Raw genomic sequence first — 27,042 nt, forward strand, 5'->3', positions numbered from 1 at the left:
GTTGAAAATGTTCCTATCCTAATGTTAACAATACAAATAAGAATGATTAGTGATATCCAAACGTATTTAAAAGGACTTTTCTTATAAAAGCTTTAGTATATGAAGAAAATTCAATTAACACAAGTAATCTACTTGTTCAAAACTACTAAGAAGACCAAGTCTCCTGAAATCCCTACTTTATTACCACAAGATCTTGTCCTGATCCCAAACAATGAGAAAGGTCACTCAACCAAAAGAGGGGGAAAGGATTGCTAGGAAACCGATAGGGGATATACTCACCCTAGAGGCAGGACTGAGGGGGTGTCAAACGTAGAACCAATTTTTGGTGGCAAAATCGCGGGTCGTTCCGTTCCTTCCCCAGGATTGGTTAAAGCTGCTTTTGACAACAATACTTCTCGAAATTGAAGTGGATTCCATTTGTATTTTTCACACGCATGTTACTTTTCATTGCTTTCCATCTACTGCTCGTGACAGCTTACAAGTCAAGCCGGTTATGTTTTATTCAACTGTTCTCCTAAGATATGTCAGTTCTTTTGTGCAAGCAAATGCAAGACAACTTTGCTTGTGATAAAATATTTTATCATCTGAAAAGTGTGTATTTTTATTCAAAATATTTAGCATATTTTTATGAAATAAATCAGTTTAGGCTATTTGTTGCATATAAATTGAAAAGTAGGAAGATGGGAGATTGAAATCCTAGAGCGAATTTATTACTAACCAAAGATTTGTATTTACCGTCACAGCTATTATACTATTAAAACCATTTAATTCCTAGTTTAGTATGTACTAAATAACAATTAATAAAATTCTGTGTTTGCTTTGTTTTGACGAAATATGAGATACGGACTCTTAAAATCTTACATTTGTGGCTAAAACCTTAAAAGGGATTATAGTGACCAAACAGAATCATTCTTATGAAGGTAATATTGTACATTACACATAATTTTGCACATCTAGGAGAAAAGAACTAATACCTATTTTCATTATTTTTTTGGACTTGAGGAAATGGTAGCAGAACATTCTAGGTTTTAGTGGATGTCCATTGTCACACGTTGTAACTTTTATGTACTAATTTTCTTCTGGCCTGACAAAGAGGATAGATTTCAATACTCGAAACGATTTGCTAGACATTTTATGCCCGAAATATCTTATTATCCTTTCAAATCTTCCATCACCAATAATTTTAAACAAAAAATACCAGGTAGTTTAATACTAAGAATAAGAATAATAAGAATAAGAATAAGAATAAGGAATATTTTTATTCATAAAAGTGTTCCGTACATATTTTTAAACAAGTACAAGAATTGCATACTAATAACTTAAGAATCAATTTAACAATATGTAGTAACTTAGCACTAGCACACATTTAAAATATACCACTTGCATGGTGACTCTTACATCAAAATAAACTAAAAGTAAAAAAAGGAAACACTTCAGTTATATGATTATACTAACAAATATTTTAATGAAACATACTTTTATGAATATATAGGGCCTCTAAAGGCAAAGCCTGTGCAGAGGTTCCTTCATGCTAAATTAAATTCATTATAGCTCAGATAGAATGTTGACAATTAATTTGATTAGAAAAACTCCTGTTTATCAAATATCTATGTTAATTCTAAATGTATACTTATGTGCAACTTTGATCCGAATAAAAACTTTTTAACTTAATGGTATGCAGAAGACAATTTATATTCTGTTTACTTAATAACCATAATTTCAATAGTTTTGAAAAAAATATGTATATTTTTTTGATTTACTTATATCTTTTGGTATTGTATTAAAACATTCTAGGTCCTAAAAAACAATAGCTTTTTCTAAAAATAGTTAAATTAGGTTTTGGAACTGCTATTTTGTCTTTGTGCCTTAATTTATTTTTGTAGATATTAATTAATACAGGCAAATTACCACTAGTGACATAAAATATTTATAAAACCTTATACACAAACAAATATGTAATTGGAAAAATGTTTAAACTTATAAATAATGGATGAGATGGCTCGTACCTACATTTTCTTTTAACTAATCGAATGAATTTCTTTTGTTGCATTAGAAGAGGCTTTAAATTGGTTTTCAGAGGTTCCACCCCAGCAAAATATTCCGTATTCTAATCTACTATTTACTAATGAAAAATATAACATTCTCATAACTTCCTCTGTACACATATTTTGTAGAAATAAAAGGTTCTTAAAATACCATTAAGTTTTTTTCTTTACCATGTCTATGTGTTTTTTCCAGTTTATTTCCCTATCCAGCAAGATTCCCAGGTATTTCAAATTGTCAGCCTGAGACACAATTGCACACTCAGGACACTCTTTGTTTGTACACAAACAACTCACACAATTGTATAAAATTTGTTTGGTAAAATGTTGTGGATCTTTTTTCAGGCTAAAATTTAAGTACTTTGTTTTTTCGGGACTTAATAACATATTGTTCTTTGAGAACCACCATTGAAGGGCTTTTAAATCTATACTCATTGCTTCTTCTATATCATTCCAGTCATCCTTTATGTAAGTTAATGCTGTGTCGTCAGCAAATGATGTTATTCTACCATATAAATTTGAATTACAGAGATCATTAATATATACTATAAACAATATTGCACCTAATACTGACCCTTGGGGTACTCCACTTTTTATTATACCAAAGTCACTGAAAGTATTGCTAATTTTTACACATTGTCTCCTATTATTGAAGTAACTTGAAAACCAGGAAAGAACGTTTCCTCTGATACCGCAAACAGTATAATTTATTTAAAAGAATGTGATGATCTACAGTATCGAAAGCTTTCTTTATGTCCAAAAATAATCCACTAACTTTGCGTCCTGAATTTATCGCTTCAAGTACTTCATCCATAAAGTTTTTTAACGCAGTTTCAGTACTCAAGCCCTCTCTGAAACCGAACTGATTTTTACTAAAGAAATGGGTTTGCTCAAGAAATTTTAACTAATCTTTTTTTTTCATAATTTTTTCAAAAATCTTTGCAAAAGTTGAGAGTAAAGATATCGTCTGAAATTGTTGCAGTCATTATTCGGTCCACTCTTATGCAAAGGAATTACCACAGCGGTTTTTTAAAATATCCGGAAATATGCCCTTTTCAAAACTTAAATTAATTTAAGTACAGTAAGACATTCACTATTTTTTGGATACATCAATTTAATTAGAGATGAGCTAATGTTATCAATTCCAGGCGAGTGTTATTTTTTCAAATCTCTTATAACAGATACTAAATCATCTACCACTATTGGAGCTAAAAACATGGAATTGCTTGAATTATATAACTTAAAAAATCTCTTATAACAACATAAGTCAAAGTTATCAGTTTTAATTTTTTTATGTCTAGCTTATCTACAATAGACAAAAAATGAATGATTAAACTCATTACAAATTTGTTTAATATCGCAGATTTCGTTACCATTAATATTCAAAGACTGTATGGGAGGTCCTTTTGACGTTTTGTCCTGTTATTTCATTTATAAACCTTCCACGTATTCCTCGAATCTCCGTTACATTTATGAAAAGTATTCTCGTAATAAGAATTTTTTTAATTTCTGATTTCAAATTGTAGTTTATTCCTGTAATTTTTAATAACGCAATTTTAATTTTCCATTGTTTGGGTGATGCTTAACGAGTTTATAGAGTTTATTTTTATTTTTTTTGCAAAAATACAATCACTCATCCAAGGTTTAATTTTAAAAACGCCGCTTGTTTTGGTTGATTGTTCAAATTTACTTTCAGAAATTATTTTTTGGATGGTATTATGAAAATGTATCAAACGCAGTTGACGGGTTTTTTATCGTCGTAGACTTCTACCCATTTAACCTGTTCAAGTCGCGCAAGAAGCCCGTCGTAATCTACGCGATAGGAGGAGGGGAGGGGGCCGCAGAATCAGCTGATGTCTGTCCCTCCACCCCTCCCCCCGCCACGACCACCCGCACACACACAACAGCCATCCTGTGATCTGTAATTCGCGTCTATTACCTTTACATCGACTTGAGTCTTGACTTTGTTTTGCTAATCTAGCAAACACGTGATCGATGCATGAAACTGATTCTGTCGTTACTCTAGTTGGTTCTTTCAATAAACAATCGAATCCGTTTGAGTAAAGAAAACGCATTGTAATTGTCAATTATCATACTATTTTCAAATAAATTTAAATTAGCGTCCCCGATGAAAAGAGCGTTCTTTTTTGTTTTAAAATTATTATTACAAAAGAAAATACTCATTAATCTCAACTAGGAAAATCGTCCTTGCTGAAGCTATGCAGCCTGTAAATTGCAAACAAACAAAAACCTCTGTGAATAAAACTTGGAATTTTAAAAAACTGTAACTCTTCCTTATCTATCCATATTTCTGTCAGTACAATTATTTCAGGAAACAAATGTCTACTACTTAATTCAGCAATGAATAAATCGAAGTTACTTCTCATACTACGAATGTTTTGATGCAATATTGTAAAATCCGACCATTGTTTTAACGTTACACTGATTAGTCGTATCCATTATTTTACATTTTGAAATTTATTAACGGCTCTAGTAAAAAAATTTTTAATTGAAACAGTTCTACTACTAAGTTTTACTACCTTGAAAATAATTAAATCTAGCAGAATATTATTTACTTATTAAAAGAAATAAATAAATAACGTATTGTAAAAACCAAATATTTCTATTGTTTAAAACTATTTTTAACTTTAAAGAGAAATTAAAATGTAAACTTATGTTTCCAGTAACAACAGTAATAAACAAAAAACAAACCAAAATACGTAGCATATCTTATACGATGAAAGTATTACTGAAAGTGGAGTATATATATATTTACAGTTTAGTTTAGGTCCAAGTCCTCCTCTCTTGTGATAACTCTGACTGGCGCCTTTTCTTCTTTCCTGAGGAAGATCTTGCCGTTTCTCACCCCAGAGGAACTTGAAGTTTTTCTCGCGCTGATACTTCCTCGCCAGAGCGTACAGCGCCCGTCTCGCCGGTGATAGAGACTCGTTGACGTAGATGGACGGTCATCAGTTGCACCGATGTGACGAGTTGAGAGGGTCCTCTTCACACGTCGCCTCTGTAGAAACTCCTCCTTGTCCAGTCGACGAACGAACTTCACAATAATCCCCGGCGGATTGTTTCCACTCTGCTTGGCACCAAGTCTATGGCACGCGTCCACCATAGTGTCAGATACGGTTAAGTCCAGTGCCTTGCCGACGTCCTTCACGATGGTCAACACATTCTTCATTGGAAGTTATAGGGATTCCTTGAATCTCCACACAGTTACTGCGAGAGTACTGCTCTATGTTCTCCAGACGATCTTCCAGAGCTCTCACCTTCTTCTTCAGCTCCTTGTTCTCCGATGTGATAGACTCAATCAGCTGTTAAAGTTTTCTCATTCTGCTCCTGTTGTGCTTTAAGCGCCTTGGTGTTCTCTATGAGCTGTGAGTCCATTGATTCACAGGCCTTATAAAACTTTTCTCATATTTTGCTTGGCTATCTCTTATATCGGTAACCACTTTCATGATATCTTCGAGAGATGGTTTACCTTCATCTGCTGCAGACTCGAGTCTCATGCTTTTCCTCCTCGTGGATTGACAGTCCTTACACCTCCAAACTAGACCCTCTTCATTTAGGCAATCCACGTCAGCCTTGCTATATTTCAAACATGCCGCATGGAAATCTCGTTTACAGTCAAAACAGGTGAGTTTAGATTGATTAATTTTAATATTCTTGACGAATACACCACAGCTCAACATTTTTACAGAAAATAATTGTTAAAACGAAAATCGCTGTGTAAAATAGCAATTAAACACTGTTGCACGACTTGTAGAAACGTGAACTAGATCAACGACCACTCGAAACACAGTAGCAGGAGCACGCACTGATAACGATGTTTACTCTCCGAGCGCGCTGACTCATCACTGAATAATCACTGACTCATACTCGTAATATGGTAGAAACTAAAGTCAGCAGGTAAACCTTGCACATGGTAAAATTAGTTTGCTGGCTAGGTTAAATTTAAGTTCATTTAATTCTCTTGAAAGTTGGAAGGACAGTGCACAACGTCCGGAAACTTCTTGAATCTTTATCCTGTGGGAGTTCCTAGCATTTGGGGGAGTTACAGCTTCTGATAGCTATCGGTCTCTGGGTATTTACAGTGTATTGGCTTAAACTTTTAGATATACAGGTATAGTGTTTCACCCGTCGGGAGTTTCGGCTCCTGGAATTTTAATGTGCAGATAAATAATGTGCAGGTCACAAAAAAGTTGTAACTGTAAAAAATTCTGGCCACGGTCTACACTAGAGAGCATATAATCTTTTACTATTGTTCAAAGATTATGTTTTCTTCTTAAGTAACTATATGAAGTGTGAGTATTTGTCTAGAAATCTCAACTTTCAGCCTCTAAATCGCGTTTGGTGATACAGTACCGCTATTACTTAAGTATCTGCTTAAGCAACTGCTAAGTTTAAAAATAATTTGATACAAAATATAGTTTGATATTTTTAGCCATTTTTTAACCTCCAATAACTCTACCAACACCAGCACGTCTCATAATCTTTTTCTAAATAAATATTCCACTATAATATTTACAAAAAACTTGGTTCTCGGCTCATATACTATTATTATTTCTGATAAAAATTCCTTTACAATATTCCGATAGACTTTGAAGGCAGATAGATGTTCATACTATTTGAGAACCAATTAAAATAGAAAGAAGTAATAATAAGTATTCTTTAGCTTGGAAGACTGACTACATTTCACCACGAGAGGGCCAAGTACATAGTGAAATTAAGACCTGACACTGCCAAAGTATTCTGATCTAAGTGATTTTATTTTTAAGACAACTTCTACAATTACTATTATTACTGAATCCATGTAACTATGTGGGAAATATAGAACATATACTCACAAGCATTCTCAACAGTTGCTGGCTGACTCTCTATTTCACCACGAGAGGACCAGGCCACACACTGACACTGGAACCTGTCCTTGCCAAAGTATTCTTCCACCATGTTCCTAGTGATATTGATGGCAGTCTCTACAACTCTTACTCCTGTCTCAGGGTCCACAAAAACTTGCTGGGGGAGAAGTCTGTGGTATGCTTCTCCACTACACTTGAAGAACACCTGGAAATGTATAAATTATTATGAAATTGGTATCGTTAGGATAAAGTATTAGTATCAACAGTTCTTTTATAAAATACTCTTCTTTTAAAACCGTTGAGCATATATTAAACTTATTTCAACGCATTGATGCAAATTTTTATTGTAATATAGACAATTAATTTTAAGTCATAAAGCTCATAAACACATTAGTTATTCAAACTAAACTGTCAAATCAAGGAAATCTTCGTATGAATTAAAATTAAAATATGACATTAATATGTTTACAAATAACTGAGCATTATTGTGAAGGTTATCTTATAAACGTTTTAATACATGTTGCAAAAATTATTAGAATTTAATGAAATCCAGAAATAGTATTCATTTCATCTCGACCTCATTGATAAAACTAATGTGGTAATTTAGTGTAAAAGAGAACTTATAATGGTTATAAACATGTGAGGCTATACAGTGAGAGCTAAGAAAAGAAAGAGAATATCAGCTCACTTGCAGCGCGTGTGCAGACCTGCAGTAGAGAACGGCTGGCTTGTTCTTCATGGCGTAGGTGTCCACCGGCTCCTCCAGGAACACCGGTAGGTGCTCGGAAGTGAAGGGCAAGTCCAGGGCATCGTCCAACAACCCATCTTCCTCACCCATGGACTCTACATCTGCAAATCGACATTACCCGTAAATAGTGCTTGTAAACTTGAATTCCAATCCTATTGTTTTACATTGCTTTCTGAAATCACAAGAAGGTGTCCTCTTTGGTAGCAAACCTGATGTTCTTAAAGGCTAAAATCTGTGGTGAAATTAACTTTACGTAATAACATGTAAAAATAACTGTTTAATTTTATATCATTATGTCATCAGTAAAGCACTATCAGTCTTGGATTAAAATAATATATATTTGTTTTCTAATCCAAATAGTGTGCTGTAATTTAAAATAATACTTTGTAAATGGACATTCCAATGAAGTATTACATCAATGAACACATTAAAACTACCCATGCCAACTTAAGACAATGTTAAAATGTTTTGAATCCAATGTTCACAAACAATTTTAAATTTTTTGTTCTTAGGTACCGGAACTCTGTCCTGGAGCCGAGACCCAGTTTGCACACAGTTTAGTTTTTTGTGAAATTTATAGAGGGATTTACCTTAAGAAAAAATAAAACCAGCAGCAATTTGACGAGGGTCGTAATATTTAGTGATATTTTTGATTGATGTTGGCATAACTTTTACTTCCTCACTCATATTCGACCTTATTCTAAAATTACCTTAGTGGACTATAGGAATATATTTCTTTCTTAAAGGAAATTCCTCTACCAAAGTGAAGAAACACTACTTATCGTGTTTAAGTAGATTGCAAATAACTTCAAGCCTTTTAGACTGTAACAGGACTTTCTTTAACCAGAACACGTTAATTGTTGCAATCAAAGAAAATATACAAACAGAAATCTCACTAGAAAGTGTTTGTAGTTCACTGTTCACCGCGCCGCCATGAGAACGCAGCACTAGCGAATTCTAGTGATTGTTCCTTGTTATCAACTTCAGTGACACTTATAGATTTTTATTGTTTTTGGTCACGTTAATGAAATAATAAAAATTTCAGAGATGAGTATTTGAACTCTCTCTTGTTGGTCCATGAGGTGTGCTGAAGTATAAATGTAGTCATTTATGTCTAATGCTTACAATATTTTTTAAAAATAGTCTAATACTAAACTTATTCAAAAGAAATATATAATATCCCTACAATCAATAACTAATGTAAAATTGTATTACTATTTTTCAATTTTATTAAGCGGGAAACATGATACATCGTAAAATTACTGCCCAGTCTCAACAGAAGATACTACATAAGTTTAAAATTAGAAATATTCTAACACAAGTTCTTTAAATACTCGTAATATAATATTAACCTGAAAGAGAAAGTCTACCTAAAATATTAATGTAAAATCACTTATAAATCACACTAAGAAATCAACATTTATCTTTATTCAATAATTTTTCCCAAATTTTTACTTTGTTTATTTAGTAATTGTAATTGTAGTAGTGTAATTTGTTTTTTGATTCTTCTACATATGTTTACTAGTATTTTTTCGTGACAAATATTTCAATTGTTATTCAAATTTTAATGTATCCAATCATTAGCAAGAGGTGGATTTTGCTTTAATTTTACTCGCAGTATAAAAACGGAAAATACAAACTTACCTTGGTTTGACGAAGTTATTATGATGTGACAAAAACACAAAACGACGCTTGCATAAAGCATTTTCAACTGCGGGTATTACATTTTTGTTGCGTTTTACACAGTTTTTAATACTGTTTATATTCCAAGTCTGCAATATTTGACAGATCTAGCGTTCATGTCCAACCTGCAACATATTAATATGTTAGAATATTGTCAATTTAACGGTAATTAACGTGATAAAGGATAAATAGAAACGTATTAGAGATGTAGCCTCGAAAAGTGTTTGATAAATATGTATATAATAATATACATCCTTGACAAAATAGAAGACAAATTCATACTAAGCGATAAAAACAAACATCTAACACAAATAATTTATTATTACAGATATGTAGATGATATAATATGTCTATTCAAAGGAAATGAAAGACAAATAGACATGTTCAAAACCTATTTAAACCAAATCCATCATAATCTAAATTTTACCAGTGAAATTGAAGAAAATAATGCAATAAACTACCTTGATTTGACTATAACCAAGATCAACAGAAATTACAATTTCAAAATTTACAGAAAACCGACATACACAGATTTAGTTATTCCTTCCTCACCGAATCACCCACATCACCAAAAAAATGGCTGCATTCAAATCAATGATCGACAGATTACACAAAATTTCAATGAAAACTGAAGATTTTTATAAATCATTAAATATTATTAAATACATAGCCCAAAATAATGGATATATGATGTATGATGATTGATGTATTATCGAAGAACTACACAAAAAAAGAAAATAAGAAGAAAGAAGAAAGAGATATCAAATACATTCAAACAGACTACCTTGGTAAACATTGTCACAAAATTAACAAATCATTTTATAAACAAGGATATCAATTAGCTTTCAAAACTTCGAACAACCTCGGACTTTTAATCAAAAACAAAAGCAATTCAACAAACCAAAATCAAAATTCAAAATTCAACAATAGTGGAGTATACAAATTAAATTGCAACGATTGCCAATCCCACTATATTGGACAAACCGTCGATCCTTAAAAATTTGATTTAATGAACATATAAAAGCATTGAAAACATCATCAAATTAAAAATATGCAGAACATTTAAATAACACCGGCCGTACATACACTAACATCGAAAACAATCTAGAAATGTTACACACATGAAAAAAGTCGCCTATTGTCTACTTTAGAACATTATGAAATTTACAAAAGTGCCAAAATTAATCATAATATATTATTAAATGACAAAGATTTTCTAAGAACAAATTTATTATTCGATAGACTTTTAAACAATATTTATACATTGATCACACATAAAATTAAATACATAAAATTTAGCCACCAAGGTAGTTAAAACACATAACAATTTGGTTTTAATTATTTATTTTCATAATTTAACTTAACCTTAGTACCTGAAGATGAATTCCCAAAATTCTAAATGTACATTGTACGAAAATAAAAATGTTTCAAAAGTGTTAAAAATAGAAAAATTTATTATATACATAAATAGAAACAGTTTTATTTATGTATATCTCGGGTACAGATCAAACTAACGGTCGGAAAATGCACCGGAAAAACCCTACTGATTAGAACCAACTACTTTGGACTTCAGAGATTGAGGTAAACGTGGTATTTTCGATTAAGTGAGGACGACGATTTTTGTTGTCATTAAACTGTATATGACTACCTATATCATTATCGAGAAAAAATCACTTCCGGCAGGTAAATACCGAGGAAAAGCTCTACAGATTCAAGTTTTGACGATTTTGGATTTCACTGGTTGAGTGGTTGAGGTAAAAGTGGTACTTAGAATTATGTTAGGACGTTGATTTTAGTATTAATTGAACACCGACTAATACCTATATAATTATAGAGAAATAAAATCACTTCCTATCGGAATATACTAAGGAAAATGAAATAATACCTCAGTCAATGAAATCCATAGTCGGAACTTCTTATCAGTAGAGTTTTTCTGGTATATTATCCGACCGGAAGTAATTTTTCCAATTTTTCTTCGATAATTATATAGGTATTAGTTAGTATAGGTTCAATTGATACCTATAATCAATGTCCTAACATCATTCTAAGTACCACTTTTATCTCAACGACTTAACCAGTGAAATCCAAAATTGTAAAAATCTGAATCAATAGAGCTTTTCCTCGGTATTTTTCGACCGGAAGTGATTTTCTGTATTTTTTATTGATAACTATATAGATACTCGTGTACAGTGGTACAGTTTAATGATAACAAAAATCGTCGTCCTAACTCAATCGGATATACCACGTTCACCTCAATCACTGAAGTCCAAATTAGTTGAAGTTCTAATCAGTACAGTTTTTCAGGTGTATTTTCGACCAAAAGTGATTTTTAAATTTTTTTCGATAATTATATACTTGTCTACAGTTTAATGACACCTAAAATCAACGTCGTAACTTAATTCTAAGCAGTCATTTTAAGTCCTCAAGACGAATTTGAACGAAGTGGTCGCTAATTTAAACCGCTCGCCGTGTTACGTTTCAGGTTACTTTGTGACGTCACGTGACCGCGCCCTATACAAATACCGTGATTACACTACACTATCCGAAAGGCCGAGCCCAAAAGTATCGTTTGATACTTTATGATTTAAACGGAAGGACAATTATATTTGTAACAACGGTCACTTTAATCAATTAAATCAATCAATTTAATGTTTGTAGACAAGAGTAATGATAACTCTCCTTTCCCTTCCTGCTCCATGCTTAATTTATTTTTTAATATGTCTTAATATTTCGGGGGTTCCGGACCCCCCTTTCGCTACGCCATTGTGTACATCCGTGACAGAAATCGTTGTAATATAATTGTAGAGTTAACGACAATGGCATATTTGACGACAATAAGCCATATTTTATTCTACCTCTTTCTTGCAATAAGAGTTTGCTTGGCATATAGAGAGAATGGAATTTATTTAATAATGATTAGAAAAAGCTAAGCAAAATTTTAAGGCTTTTAGTGATGCGTTTGAAGTCATTATTGAGAAGAACTATTATTTGGTACAATAATAATACCCATAGAACCTCTAGCGTTACGTGTTTACTAATAGTTTAATAAGGAACCCCTGTAATTCATTTTACATAAAACAGTACCTAACAATTTACAACAGATCTACAGCATTTAATTTAATTTAATCTTTATGAAACCAAATGCAAAAATATACATTGTCCATGAGCTCAGATGAAATTCTCACAAACATGTACTTATACTGTACAATGAAACAGTTTCAGTATAGCAGGATTACATAAAATCAGTTCACGTTTCGAACAAAGAAAGTGGGGAGTGTATTACAAACAATGAAATAAATTTCCGAGTGAGTTAAATCTTCTGAAAGCGTCAAACATTCATTCGCCGCAGCCCTGGCCGTGCATAATATATTAATGTTCTCTCCAGTTCAAATAACGCGTCAGATTTTGAATCGTGTAAGAGCACCGATTCGCCACCCTCTCTGTTCTCATGCATGTCAAAAGCTCACAGTCCTGACCATGCATGATTAATATATTCATAGCACAAAATATTCATGTTTCAGCCAGTCGAAATAATGTTTCGGAGATCATGGAATAGCATAGGTTCACTTCACTGCACTCTCTGTTCATTTATGTCAGCAGTTCGCAGCCGTGGCCGTGTGTTATACGCGTACATTAATGTTTCATTCAGTCGAAGTAATGTTTCGGAGATCATGGAATAGCATAGGTTCACTGCACTCTCTGTTTATTTATGTCAGCAGTTCGCAGCCGTGGCCGTGTGTTATACGCGTATATTAATGTTTCCTTCAGTCGAAATAATGTTTCGGAGATCATGGAATAGCATAGGTTCACTGCACTCTCTGTTCATTTATGTCAGCAGTTCGCAGCCGTGGCCGTGTGTTATACGCGTATATTAATGTTTCCTTCAGTCGAAATAATGTTGCGGAGATCATGGAATAGCATAGGAGATCATGGAATAGCATAGGTTCACTGCACTCTCTGTTTCATTTATGTCAGCAGTTCGCAGCCGTGGCCGTGTGTTATACGCGTATATTAATGTTTCCTTCAGTCGAAATAATGTTTCGGAGATCATGGAATAGCATAGGTTCACTGCACTCTCTGTTCATTTATGTCAGCAGTTCGCAGCCGTGGCCGTGTGTTATACGCGTACATTAATGTTTCCTTCAGTTGAAATTATGTTTCAGAAATGCTAAATCCCGTAAGAACACCGCATCACTACTCTCTCTCTATACACCTGCAGATCAATCACTTATTTTTATTAGTATACTGAAACATGATAAATAGTTCATTTTTACGTCCGAGGAGACTGATTATATAGTATTCAAATACTGGTATTTTAACTTCAGCAAACTTGAACGTTATATTTCATGCAGAGATTTCTACCAAAACACGAGAGAGGTACCCAAGGTTCTTTTCACGAGAGTTTGGAAGTTCGGAAGTCAACTGAGAAGAAGGGGGGATATATAAATATCGTATGTAGAAGTATCATGATAACCTCACATATCTACGTTGTAGAAAAAGTGTTCTTAAGAAATATTTATCGTAACTGTGGAGATTTGGCACGGTAAAAGTTGTTATTTCGTGCATTTTAGTTGTATAGTATCAACGGGAAATCGTATTTTATTTAGGAATATTAGTAAGCATACGAAAAAACTTATGTATGTTGCCTATTTTAGGAAGTTTATCAATGCGACGGGTTCCTATGTAAGCCGACTGGTGTTTTCCGAAAAATTGCTAGGAAACATAACTTTTCGTGTTCGGGTTCGGAATGACGTTACTATTTCAGGTAAGAGATATGAAAACCGTCCTGAAGTAACGGGACATGATTGGTTGCGGTGTATGGAATTTAAAAATCACTATTGATTACCTTAAAGTCACTGTGGGAAGTTTCTTAGTCTGCATCAGTGTTCAGAAAATGCCCCTGTAGGTGTACAAAAGACATGATATGGAGCAGATGCCGAGATTTAACTTTCTTCCAATGCCCACACTTGACATCAAAGATGCTACGGAACATACCGTTGTTCATGGTAGTGGTCCGATTGACGTCCTTGTTGGAAGCAGCGTAGAATTCCTGTTGAAGCCATAAGGCAGGATTGAGTTCGGAGATTGTACTTTTTAAATCACCATATATTACCTATAAGTTGTTGTGAGAAACTTCCTAGGCTACATTAGTATTCCATATAATGGAGAAATCCTTTGAATCATGATATGGACTGACAAGATAGAATGAGTTGCCAAGATGTACTTATCTTTTGATGACCTTAACCTACCTTACAAAAACTAGGCAAGCATTGTTGTTCACAGTAACGTTACGAGTCTCGTTCCTGTTATAATCAATGTCGAATCCGTCTGGAGAAATGAGAGAAGGGTTGAGTTATCAGATTGAAATTGTTCAAAATCACCATTTATACCTCAGAGTTGCTGTAGGAAGCTTTTCAGTTTACATCATGATTCCAAATGATGTTCTTCTAGGAATCCTTTGAATCATAGTACAGAGCAACGAGACGGAATAAGTTGTAGCCGAGATGTATATTTCTTTTAATGACCATAGCTTAACTCTCAGATGTTAGGGAACACACCAAATGTTTTATACGTAATGATCGTTTGAGTGAAACTTCTATTGGAAGAAATTTGTGAAATTTGTCTTAGAACAGTAAGATAAGAAAGTCCAATAAGTAATACTTTTCGAGTCCAGAAAATAATGAGCTCACCTCAAAGACGCTTAGAAACTATTTTTACTTGTATCAGAATTCCACCAAGAGGCCTTTGAAACATTACAAAGTGCAACGAGATGGAATATGTTGTCAAGATGTACTATCTAGAAAATATGTACTTTTCTAGTTGTTACTATCATTTATATCATGGATGCCAAGAAATATTTGAGTATAACTGTATGGAACAAGTCAAGGATTTTAGCTTTGATTAAATGAATGCCCCATTATGTATCGGCACGTTCAATGGGGGTCGGCACAAAACAACATATCTGCTAAATGGAGCCACCAAATATTGCATTGTAGTCCCTAAATACCTTTAACTGTGTTTTGTAATTGCAAAAGAGAATATTCAAAATTGGTCACAAAAATACAGTTATTAAAATAAACATAATCCATACTAAATACTTGTACTAAAATCAAGGAATAAAAAAAGTTTTAAATTACAAAATAAGAGTTTTCAAAACCAATATCATACAATTTTTGGAGGCGGTGTCAAATTTTAAATGTACGACAAAGTAATTATGTGATACAAAAAGATGCAATTGCAAGATAAAACTTGGTCATGTAAAAGAAATATTTAAAAGGATATAGTTTTCTTATAGCATGGTCTTATAAATTAAATGATGCCATTGAATTACTTAGATGACAATATAGATTTAATACCTGTACTTTTTATTTATATTTTCATTAACATTGGAAGCCTAAGAATTCTGTATTCCCAGAATGTATCCCAGAAACATTCAAATTTTAATTTCTTCCATTACTTGAATTTAAATACTTTATAAATCTTGGCTACAGAGGCTTATCCCCGGTTTAAATCGTAATAAAAACAATTTAATGAATACTAAATCATTTTTAATAATAAACATTTAACTATCAAATGTTATGACAGATTATCACATTTTTATGAAAATGCAAACAGCTAAGCACAGAGGATAGGAGGGTTTTAAACAAGACGTTTTGTGATATTTCCTTTTATTGAATATTTTTTGGTACACATTTTCTAAGAAATTTGTCTTTTGAAATAAAAATGTATTGGATGCTTATTAAAAATGATAAAACTGCTTTAAAATAATTTAATAAAGATTTAAAAGAAACTTTGTTTTTATAAATATTTATAAGCTTAGTTTAGAAGCGGAAAAGTAATTACAAGACAAATAATTACGCTTTCTCTTTTAATATACTGCGAGCAATTAATTTCCTTGTCAAATCAAAGTACAGTAAACATTTTTTGTGGTTTCGTTTGAAATTCAACATTGATGTTAATAGAGAGAATATTTGATTCTTGGCTTTCACGGCCGCAAACTATGAATGCCTCTACTTTATAACTCTACTTTATAGGAGTAATGCTGCATGCTTAATTAAGCACTCGATATTTATTGTGATCTAAACGGTAGTAATGTAGGCACACAAATGCGAAAAACGGAAAAATCCAAACTATAATTAGTGTACAATTTCAAACATAGACCTTCTATAAATATTATACATGTGAAAGTTTTTGAAGATGTTTGAATGTTTGATTGTCAACCACACAGAATCCAGTGGACAGATTGTGAAGAAATTAAGCATGTACACATTACTCAGATATCAGGATCAAAAATATAGTATATTTTTATTCCATAATAAAACCTACAGTTATTCTTAAATTAATAATTAGTTTACTCTGAACCATTCTCGACATTTGCACGTTTGCATAATGGACCAAATTGTGAATGTGTATATGTAGTGTACTCGAAGAAGTCCTTAGACATTGTGAGACAGCATAATGTTCAGTATTTAATGGAGACAATCATGTAATAACTAGGCAATAACATAATTCAACGAACCATTAACCACAATTTGAGGAAACGAGCGAGCGAGGTGAGCCCCACCAAAACTAACGCTGCTGCTGTCGATCGATTTATTTCTTGCTGAAAATTCCTGCACCGATTCCATTTAAAATTAGGTTGTGTGGCAGTACAATGCAAATTAGCTATCGATTCCTAGAAAATAATTACACCCCGGTTCACAAATTCAGATTCACTACACAATCGAAAACAACACACGACTGTTCAGTTGCCATTCTTAGAAGAAAGCATTATAAGTATAAAAGAGGGCAGGCGATTCCCCAATTCCAAGTTGAGCCGTAACATCGCGGTTCTTGCGTGAGGATGTCAACCGCATGCTAATAATTACTCGCCTTCCCCTTCATGCCCCACCCCTTCTGGTGTAAGTCTTGCCTGGCTTGAGGGTCTTAATTTAACGGAAACGATTCATCTTCATTTACGGGCTTGTGTTTGTCTCGGGCCGCGAGAGCTTGATTGATTGTTTGCGTTAATGGCTTCACACTACAAAATGTCCAAAGTTGTTTTATTTCAGAACACTTTTGTTTGACTGAAAACAAATCCAACAGTATTAATGACATCCGATTCAAGAGTAGTAGAGATTTTTCCATTCATTGTTTTTTGATGTTGTAATTGTTTTGATAGTCAGACAATATTGTATTCCATGATCTGACAAGTCATGTAATACGATTTATGTACAAAATTATTTAATGGCTTGTGTGAGTTGTGAGAGTTATTATTTGTGTACAAGTTTTAATTACGGCCTTTTCCAAATGAAACAATACAATAGTTTTATGAAATAAAGATGAAATAATTGTATTGATTAGAACAATGAAATTTAAATAATACGTTTCACATGTTACAAGTTACGATTGTAAATGCTGACGACGAGTTTGAAAAATGACTATAAAAGCTCGTTAAGATAAAGATTAACCTAAATTAGCGCGGAAATTAATTGTGGGTGGTTGCTAAGTAAATGTCAAAGAGATCCAGCACTCAATGAAATTGACTTTCTTAGTCGTTTTTCTGGATTAAGCAGTAACAGAGTTAAATTACAAATGAAATATTTAAATAACAATATGGTTTTGAATAAAAATGAAGAAGTTGCTGAAAATAACGAGATGCTCATAAAACAATTAATGAACGTTAGTTAATACGTATGAAATATCAGCAAAGTTTATTTTTATTGGAAGTGTTGCTATGCCGTAAAATTTAGTACACAAATCAATATCTTTTAAAATTTGTAACACAAATTTTCCTACAAATAAAAAAGTAGTTTTAAAAGAAGATCACAGTAATAAAATAGTAACCTAAAATCATACTGTTCTTGTAAATTAGGGTTTATATATTAATAAATGATTCCCTTAATGTTGTTGATTGCAGTGTGTAATGATTTCTAAAAAGGGTAATGCCAGTAACGGTAAATGTTCTGGACATGACATATGCGTGAGTTTGATGATGAAAAAGGAAAGGAACGAGATATATATTTTGCTTGTAACGTAAAAAGTGACTTCCTGACCAATTAATATGAGTGGTCCCCCTCTACCCCTCCAGTTCTCACCCCCACCCTCTAATGCTTTATCTCATCGAAGTTTTAAGTTATTTCTATACAATAGCTTTACTGAATGAAGAATCTTGGAGCATTGGGAAAAAGTTTTACTATCGACGGTAAATATTACACAAATGCAATACAATGCATACAATTTAAAATGTAACAATCTACAAAAATTAAAATACTTATTACAAAAATGAAGTGCCTGATAATGGAATCATTAATTCTGAAAGACCTTGCAATAAAACAATATTGGAACATTTTTATTTATCTGTAATAGTAATAGCTTTACTGTTTCTTAATCTAATATATTTTTTAGTAATAGAGTTCCTCACAATGATTAAAAATAATACAATGAATACAATTTTAATTGTAACAATCTACAAAAAATATAATACTTATAATATTATTTTCTATAAATTTATTAATACATAAAGTTTGAATTTTAAATGAATCTCTAGAATCTTATTTTATATTGTGACAACGAATTTTACTAGTTACACATTGACACGTCACTTTAAGTAGAGTTCTAAGGATTAAACATGTTCACACGTAGCAGAGTATTGGTTGGGTAAATTTAAATTCAGTTTTATAATTGTAAGGATTTAATTACGGTGTAATCGTCTGCAGTTAGCCTACATATTAATTCAATATTGATATGATGGTAAAAATTAATAATTTAAAAATGTAAAGACAATGAGGACATGAAAATTACCTTTTGAACATGCCGCGATAGCTTAGATTGTTACTCAGATATTCGGGTTCGAACCTTGGTTTCTGATAACTTAAAATAATGTCCAAACAAGTATGAGATAGCTTTAGTAAACACGAATCGAAATAAACCTACACTACAGATACATAATAAAGGAATAGTTTGAAGAAATTTTGGATGATGACATTTAGCAAAGCTACCGATGACTACTTTGATGAAGGTGGAGGAACAGTTGCTGTATAGATAACGCAAATTAAATACAACAATTATCAAACGTTATATCTAAATGTACGAGGACATTGAATAAAAAAAAAAAACATATTGCTCACGTATGCCCCTCTGTTGAAGAAATAATCTTATTAAAACCTAATTTTCTGTCCAATTTTTTATTTTTCTAAGTTTTGACAATTATAATTCGCAACAAGTCCGTAAAATGTTTCCATACCTATCACATATTGTTCTTGGTATGATAAAAAGATTTTAGAACACAAGAGAAATATAAGTTTTTAAATAGAAACAGTTATTGGTAGCTTACAACTATATATTGATAAGGTTATACAACTATACAAAACTGTTGATAAGGTTATGTTAGATAATGGCACTGTTGTGACTGATGTGAGAGCTGTAGCCGAGATTATAAATAAACACTTTATCGCATCAGCTGATTATCGCGGTCAAGGTCAGACAACAGCTGTGCCTAGCGACAGTCCACCTACATCTCGAGCCTATCGGTATTCATTCTTTATGACACCTGCAACTGAAGAACGAGGTTATGTCTGTTATAAAACACTTGAAAAACAAACGTTCACTGGAACACGACTCATTTTCTGTTGAACTTTATCAAGAATATTGCTGAATAAATTGTCCCCGTTTTAACAAACCTAATTAATTTAAGTTTGTACACTGGTATATTTCCTACAAAATTGAAAACAAGTATTGTCGTTCCCTTATTCAAAAAAGAAAAATCTATTAAATTGGATAACCTCAGGCCTATCAGTCTTCTTTCTGTATTTTCGAAGATCATTGAATAAATAGTTAATGTTAGACTGTTAAATTACCTAAATAGAAATATTGTTTTAAATACCAATCAATGTGGATTCATAAAGGGTAAATCCACTGAAGACGCTCTTATTAACGTAACAAACAGAATTTACAGTAGCCTAAATGAAAACAAAAAAGTGACTGGTTTTGTTCATTGATTTTCGAAAAGCGTTTCGATTCTGTTAATCACAACGTGCTAATAAATAAAACTGGAATCAATTGGCATTAGAGGCGTTCCCCTGAACTGGTTTAAAGAGTTTTTCCTTACGAATAGATACCAACAGGTGAGAGTTACAAATAATTTAAGTCCACCTTTGCTTATTAAGACAGGTGTCCCTCAAGGCTCTGTAATGTCTGCAACGTTATTCTTAGTTTTTTATAAACGACCTTCTTGAACAGCCCTTTGCTGGTGCGGTTAATGCGTTTGCAGACGATATCGCACTTTTCTAATCAGACGAAGACTCACAATCCCTGTACCGTAAAATAAATCACGATTTAGATTTATTACAGAACTGGTGTAACTCTAATTTTATGATAATTAACGTAAAAAAAACGAAGTACATAAATTTTGGCTATAGAGATTTTGCTTTTCAATATCCGATTACATACCACACTCTTAATTGCACTAAGGTTTAACTGTGACTGTTTGAATATTGAGAGGGTAGATAATTTTAATTACTTAGGATTAATTTTGGAATGACAAATTAAACTGGAGCGAACATACTCTTAATCTTCATCGAAAAAATTTCGCATACGCTAAAGAACTTTCTACTTTTTGAGACGCCTAATGTGATCCAAATTTATTACGAACACTCTACTTTTCTTTAATTCAATCTAGGTTGCAATAACGGGTTAATTTGTTGGGGAGGTTCGTATAAAACATTAATGGATAGGTAAAGAGTTTTTCAAAATCATATAATACGTATAATTTTAAATAAAAAACCACGGGACAGTTCTTTTCCATTATATTGCCAACTACAAATCTTACCTATACAACACCTTTATGTGTTTTAAGGTTCTAAAATTATTCTACCTGAAAGTGGAAATGACGGAACACATTCTTTGAGGTATGACACAAGAAATGTAAGTCGTAAAATCTTTAGAATTCCTAAAGTCAACAAAGAATTTTTTAGACAGTGTTTTCCTCTATTCTGGACCAAAATTTTTTAACATTTTACCTACAGAAATAAAAGACATAAACAATTTAAAAATTATTTCTTCCGTAAGTTAAAACAATGGCTTTTTGAAAACAACAATACAATTTTGTTTAATTTTTGTACTAAAGTAAATGCTCCTGTTGTGTTTGTACGAATCCTCTTATCTATTTTTTGAAAGTTAAAAAATTTAATCTTTTTTGTTTCTTTGGTTAGTTTTATTTACTATTTTTGTTCTTATGTTGTGTATGTCGGCAACTTGATCCTACTCGTTTTTTACCTTTTTTGTTTTATGTTGTTGTGATACTATTACGTTTTTATTCTGTCAGTGATATTGTGTATGATATTCCTGCATCTTGTATTGTATAGTATTATAGGTATTTATATTAGGCGCCCAGAGAGTGGCATTCTGGCTGTTTTTTATTAAATTGTTTATTGTGAACTGAACTCACAACAAGTTTGTATTATTTTTTTTGAATTTAATTTACATGCAGCTAAACCACATTACTGGCAGCGTGGTTAGCTTATTCTTAAGAAACTTATGTATATTTTTTGTATTTTGAAAATTTTATGGAAGAATAAATCATTATTTCATTATTTCATATATTTTAACCTGTACCACCCTTCTTTATATTCACAGGATTCCCAGAAGTATTATATTAATTGTGCAGTATAAAGAAAGAAAAATACTACAAAAAGTTCTACAATGTAATTTATAAATTGGTAAGATTTGAAATGAATTTCCTAAAGTATTAAATCAATTTAAATAAAAGCTTTTGTTGAAACCAGAAAAATGTAAAAGCCTCTTCGTAATCTCTAACTAATATTTTAAAATGTATTTCGCATTTCATAAAAATAATGAAAAAAACAACTTGTAAATTGTTTACGTTATATACAATCAGTATCTGTAGTACGCCAGTTTTACTACATCCCTCTAAAGAATGCTAGTTTTATCGCCTCGGAAGGAAGAAGAAGATGACAGACCTGGCTAATCAACTCAGCTTTTACACCGATTGTGGGCGGAGGTGTATCTTTACTAAGGACCATCTTCTGTTTTACGTGCGTTCACAGTTTACTACCAAGTAAACTGCCTCAGCACCATATCTCTCGAGATACAGATACGCTATGTCCTTTAGGGTAACAACGTTGCTTTAGTTCGACATACATTTGCTGGCATAAGTTGAACTTCGTATATGGACTAAAGTTATATAATGTTAAGGTGTTAATAAAGATGTATTCTAAAATCAAATGTATACAAGCTTTCAATTCAATTTTTTTAAATAATTTAAATCTCAATTAATGAAACTTAATCAGTAATCGTGTTTAGTTTTAAGAAAATCCCAATTGCGTCCTCAGAAGAGTTACCCTAGGCAATGACGTATAATGAGACACGTAAGATTTAGTGAAAGATTTTGAATAGGTCATATGTGTGTACCCATCATGGCAACGAGAAAATCAAAGAATAAACAAATGTGTGAACTGACTAAGTACAATCATATGATTGTAACTGAGCCGGTTCAATACCTATATCTCCCGGCTCATGTGTGTTTTATATAGTGTGTGTGTGGTTTATTGGCTGCAGAGGCGACTGACCTTTTTGAAGGCGTTTGGCCTTTCCGGCAGAGTGGCAAAGACTCCGAGCCGTGGTGTACAAGTTAGGAGTAGCTCCAGTTTAATTTTTTAGTTTAATTAAGTGTTTTGTTTATTTGCTGAGCTGATTTCCTTCTGACATGTGCGGCTAAGTTTAACGGCCCCTCACTGATGAGGTCCAAGGGATGAATTGTTTTCCTCCTGTCATCTCTCCATCATGCGTGGTCGCAGAGAACCTTCGCTTTTGCGCTCTACTGAAGACGGCCACCATGATGGACATTTCTACCAGTCAACATCTGTGATACCCTGTGATATTGATATTGTTATTGTTGCCATTTATATAGTTTTATATTTTGTTATTTAATTTTAAGTTAGTTTTAGATATTATCTAGTTATTTCTTGGATTTCATTAGGAGCCCGCCCTTAGCCGAAGGATACCGGTGAAATTGGCATTTCTTGTTTCAAATTATGGCGTTTCTAATTTTTGTATGCAGGTGCACCTGACAAGGATTGTTTGAGGTATCTACTACTGCAGGCACCTTTTATTTTTTTTATTTTTTTTTTATTTATAGTATATATACATATTTATTTTATATTGACTGGATAGGCCTATGTGTGTCTTAGTAAATGAACCTGAGTATACTGACCACGGTGTTCTTTTTTTTTTTTTAACCTAGTTTAGTCTTGATCCGGCATCCCGTTCGCCACCATGGGCGCGCGCTTCCCTGATGGTTTGCTGTGGGTGTGCGAGCGGCGATGTACGGTCTCAATGGTAGCAGAGCGTGGTTAGCTGCTTCTCTCAGCTGTCTCTCAGTTCTGGTTTTGTTTGTTGGTGTAGGTTAGTGTTAGGTAGGGGGAGGTCAGAGTACACACTTTTTTTTATTAGGAGCTCGCCCTAGCACAGGATACCGGGTGGAATTGGTTTAGTGTCTTGCTTCCTGCAGACTTACCCTTTGCAGGGAGCAAGGGACTCTAAATTGCCTTAACCGCTAAATTTATCAAACTGAACTCTACTTCTCCCCTATCAATGTGTTGTTTTGTTATATTTATTGCTTCTGTGTTTGTAGGTTGTGGTTAGTGTATATTTGCAGGGTATCCTTCTATTAGGTGGCAGGGTATTAAGTTTTCTTCACTTGGACCTCGTCAGTGTAAGCCCTTTGTGAGTTGAGTCCACTTAGGTTACTAAGTAATTGTTGCGTACGCTTTGTTGTATTTATTTTGTCTTAATTGTTTGGTATGGCGTTTTCCCCTGGTGCCTGAACATCTGCGCAAGCCCGAGTTGGTTTTTGAGGTCCTGGCGAGAGGACAGAAGCCGAGGGAGATGTGAGGGCATTAAGAGCTCAATTACGGGCTTGTATAGCGTTGGACCGCAGCTGGAATGCAGAGTTTCCAAATTAATACTGAATTTGAGTTTTGTAAAACCCGAATGGAAGAGTTAGAAGACGACATTAATTTTTGAGTCACTTCCCATGTCCGGGTCAGCAAAGGCTAGATTGGCATCTCAGCTTTTACATTGGCGTGACAGAATAGTTTTACTTATGTCAGCTCCTAGTTTAGACTCTGATATTAAAAGTTGGGCTTTTTTCGGCCAGTAATAAATTAAAACAAGCCTTAGATGGTTATGAGTGAGGTGCGCTCGGTGAAAGAGAAGGGGTACTATTTACCGCTGTCCACTCCAACGGAGGTTCCCACTACCATTACTTTTGCTAACCATCCACCGGCTCTTTCTTTCGAGACTCCCCAGAGTTACTATGTCTCCGATGGGTAGTGGCCCTCCTGAAGCGGGCTGGTGAGGCATCATCTATAGTTGTGCCTTCCTTTTCTAGCTTTGGCAAACTGCCTCATCCTTTGGGGAGTGTTTTACAACACTTCCCCAGAGTTGATGGACTTGACACTAATTTACTTATCCATTTCCTTCTGGAAGTTTTTAAGCTAAGAGAATTTCCCTGGTATGACAGATGCCATGCTTATGCAGATTTTAGCGCAGTTTTCCTTAAGGCCGCTTTTTGATCGCCTTCTAGACTGCCTTAAGCGAGGTGCCACATTTGACCAGTTTCCACGCCGAGATCTTGGAGTTCTTTGTACCTGCTCGGGTTAGGGAGCGCTTGCGGGTGGAACGCGTTTACCGTCCTCAGGCACCAGACGAGACGTTGAGCCATTTTGTCGGGAGATACGGGATGTAGCCCGGGTGTTGCGCTTGAGCTTGAGCGAAACGGATTTGGTGAGCCTTATTTTGGAGGGCATTAAACCTGAAGAACGCTCCCGTTTGATTTTTTGTAGCCGTCCCGCATCTTTTGCGGATTTGGACCGCCTCTCTCCATCATCTCCAGAGGGGTTCAGGATGCGGATGATCAAAGGGAGGCCATGTCGAGGCATCTTCCTCACTTGCCTCCGGGGCCGGTCCATGCTCCGGTGCAGTCTGAGCCAGCAGCTGCTCCTTCCCGTAGGCAGCCCTCCTACCTGTTATGGCTGCAAGCAAGTGGGACATATTAGACCGTTTTTGTCCACTTAATAAAAAAAACTAGTAAGCTTGCGGACGAGTAAGCCCGACTCGTGCCGTAAAGGTAATTTTGAGGGCAAATATGTACCTAATTTTTGATGGTAAAAAGGGTAGCTGGTTTAATACAGAACAGAAAGAAAACAGAAAGAAATAGACGTGGGACAGTTATCATCGTTGGCCGAGAGGGGAGGTTGCTGCTCTGGCTGCGCAGGGAGTAAGGGCTGCCCGCTCAACCTGCCCACAACTGGATGTGCTTGTGGGGAATGTGGTGCAGAAGGCCCTGGTTGATTCTGGGTCAGCACGCAGCCTGATTTCTTTGTCGTTTTTTGAAGATCTAAAATCTCTGGGCTAATACGGCAGGTTGAGCCTAGTTCACTTATCTGCTGGACTGCTTCACGCACACCTTTACCTATTATCTGTAGTGCCCAGATTCACATCAAAATTAATTATTCTCTTGGGATTGGAGCTTTTTGGTGGCTAAGGACCTGACTTTTCCTTTCATCTTGGGAGCAGATTTTATCGGAAAAACTGGCATGATTTTGGATTTGGCCTCCAGTCATGTTTTTCTTTGCTTTCGCCAGGCGGGTGCTCGTTCCCCTTTTCTGATGTCGAGTCTCGTGGGACTGCTGCCTTAGAGATGGAAGATAAGAGCTTGTCTCCTCCTGACCAACTAGGACATCTTACGCCGAAAGAGGCTGAGGACATAAGGCAGATTTGTTCCAGTTTTCCTGAAGTCCTCACTGACAAACTGGGCACGACCAATCTCTTGGAATACGAGATTCGTCTTACAGACACCCGTCCTGTACGTTCCCATCCATATAAGCTTGCTCCGCCCAAGATGGAAATTCCTGAGAAATATGATCGATGATTTACTTAAGAGTGGGGTAATCGAGCCGTCTTGCTCAAATTTTTCCAGTCCAGCGTTTCTAGTGCCGAAACCTAATGGGAAGTCCAGATTGGGTCCTGGATTATCGAAAGCTCAATGCGCAGATAGAAATTGACTCCGTGCCTCTCCCCGATTTGCCTTCTGCTTTCGACTGGTTTGGTAAGGCCAAGTATTTCTCCATTTTTTGATCTTAATCAGGCATACCATCAGATTCCTCTAAAACACGAGTCTCGACCTCTCACTGCCCTTTTGTGTGCCTTGGAATTTGTACCAGTTCACCCGAGTGCCAATGGGCTTGGCTGTGGGGGCCCAAACACTCACCAGACTCCTGGATTCTATCTTTCATGATGTCAAATTTAAGTTTCGTGTTCAACTATCTGGATGACCTGCTTGTGTACAGTGAGAGTTATGAGGAGCACTTGACTCATCTGGAGGAAGTTCTAACTAGGCTGCGAGAGTCTGGCCTTACCGTCAATCCTGAAAAGGTGAGTTTTGCTCAGCCTGAAATATCGTTTTCTGGGTCATCTTGTCTCTTCTCGAGGTGTTTGTATTGATCCAGAGAGAACCCAGGCAATCAGGGAGTTTCCTCCTCCTAAGGATGCCAAGGGGATTGCCCGTTTTGTGGGAATGATAAATTTTTTATCGTCGTTTCATCCCCAATGTTGCTGAAGTGGCGGCCCCTCTGAACTCTCTTAGGAAAAAGGGTGCCAAGTTGAGTGGGGTGAAGCGCAACAGACTGCTTTTGAGCAG

General features: G+C 34.4%; 1 protein-coding gene across 2 annotated transcripts in view; it reads right to left on the reverse strand.

Annotated features, from left to right (window-relative positions):
- LOC124357560 (netrin receptor UNC5C-like) overlaps positions 1-27,042 on the reverse strand; it is a 195,376-nt gene that overhangs the window by 30,176 nt on the left and 138,158 nt on the right. For both annotated transcript variants that reach the window (XM_046809477.1, XM_046809476.1), the window contains 3 exons: positions 9,303-9,466; positions 7,599-7,759; positions 6,899-7,115 (listed from right to left, as the gene is read on the reverse strand). In XM_046809477.1, the coding sequence (XP_046665433.1) occupies positions 6,899-7,115; positions 7,599-7,759; positions 9,303-9,363 (439 nt within the window). In that variant the 5' untranslated portion in view covers positions 9,364-9,466. The remainder of the gene's footprint in view (positions 1-6,898; positions 7,116-7,598; positions 7,760-9,302; positions 9,467-27,042) is intronic.

The sequence above is a fragment of the Homalodisca vitripennis genome, chromosome 3 (genome assembly GCF_021130785.1).
Source record: "Homalodisca vitripennis isolate AUS2020 chromosome 3, UT_GWSS_2.1, whole genome shotgun sequence".
Lineage (NCBI taxonomy): Eukaryota > Metazoa > Arthropoda > Insecta > Hemiptera > Cicadellidae > Homalodisca > Homalodisca vitripennis.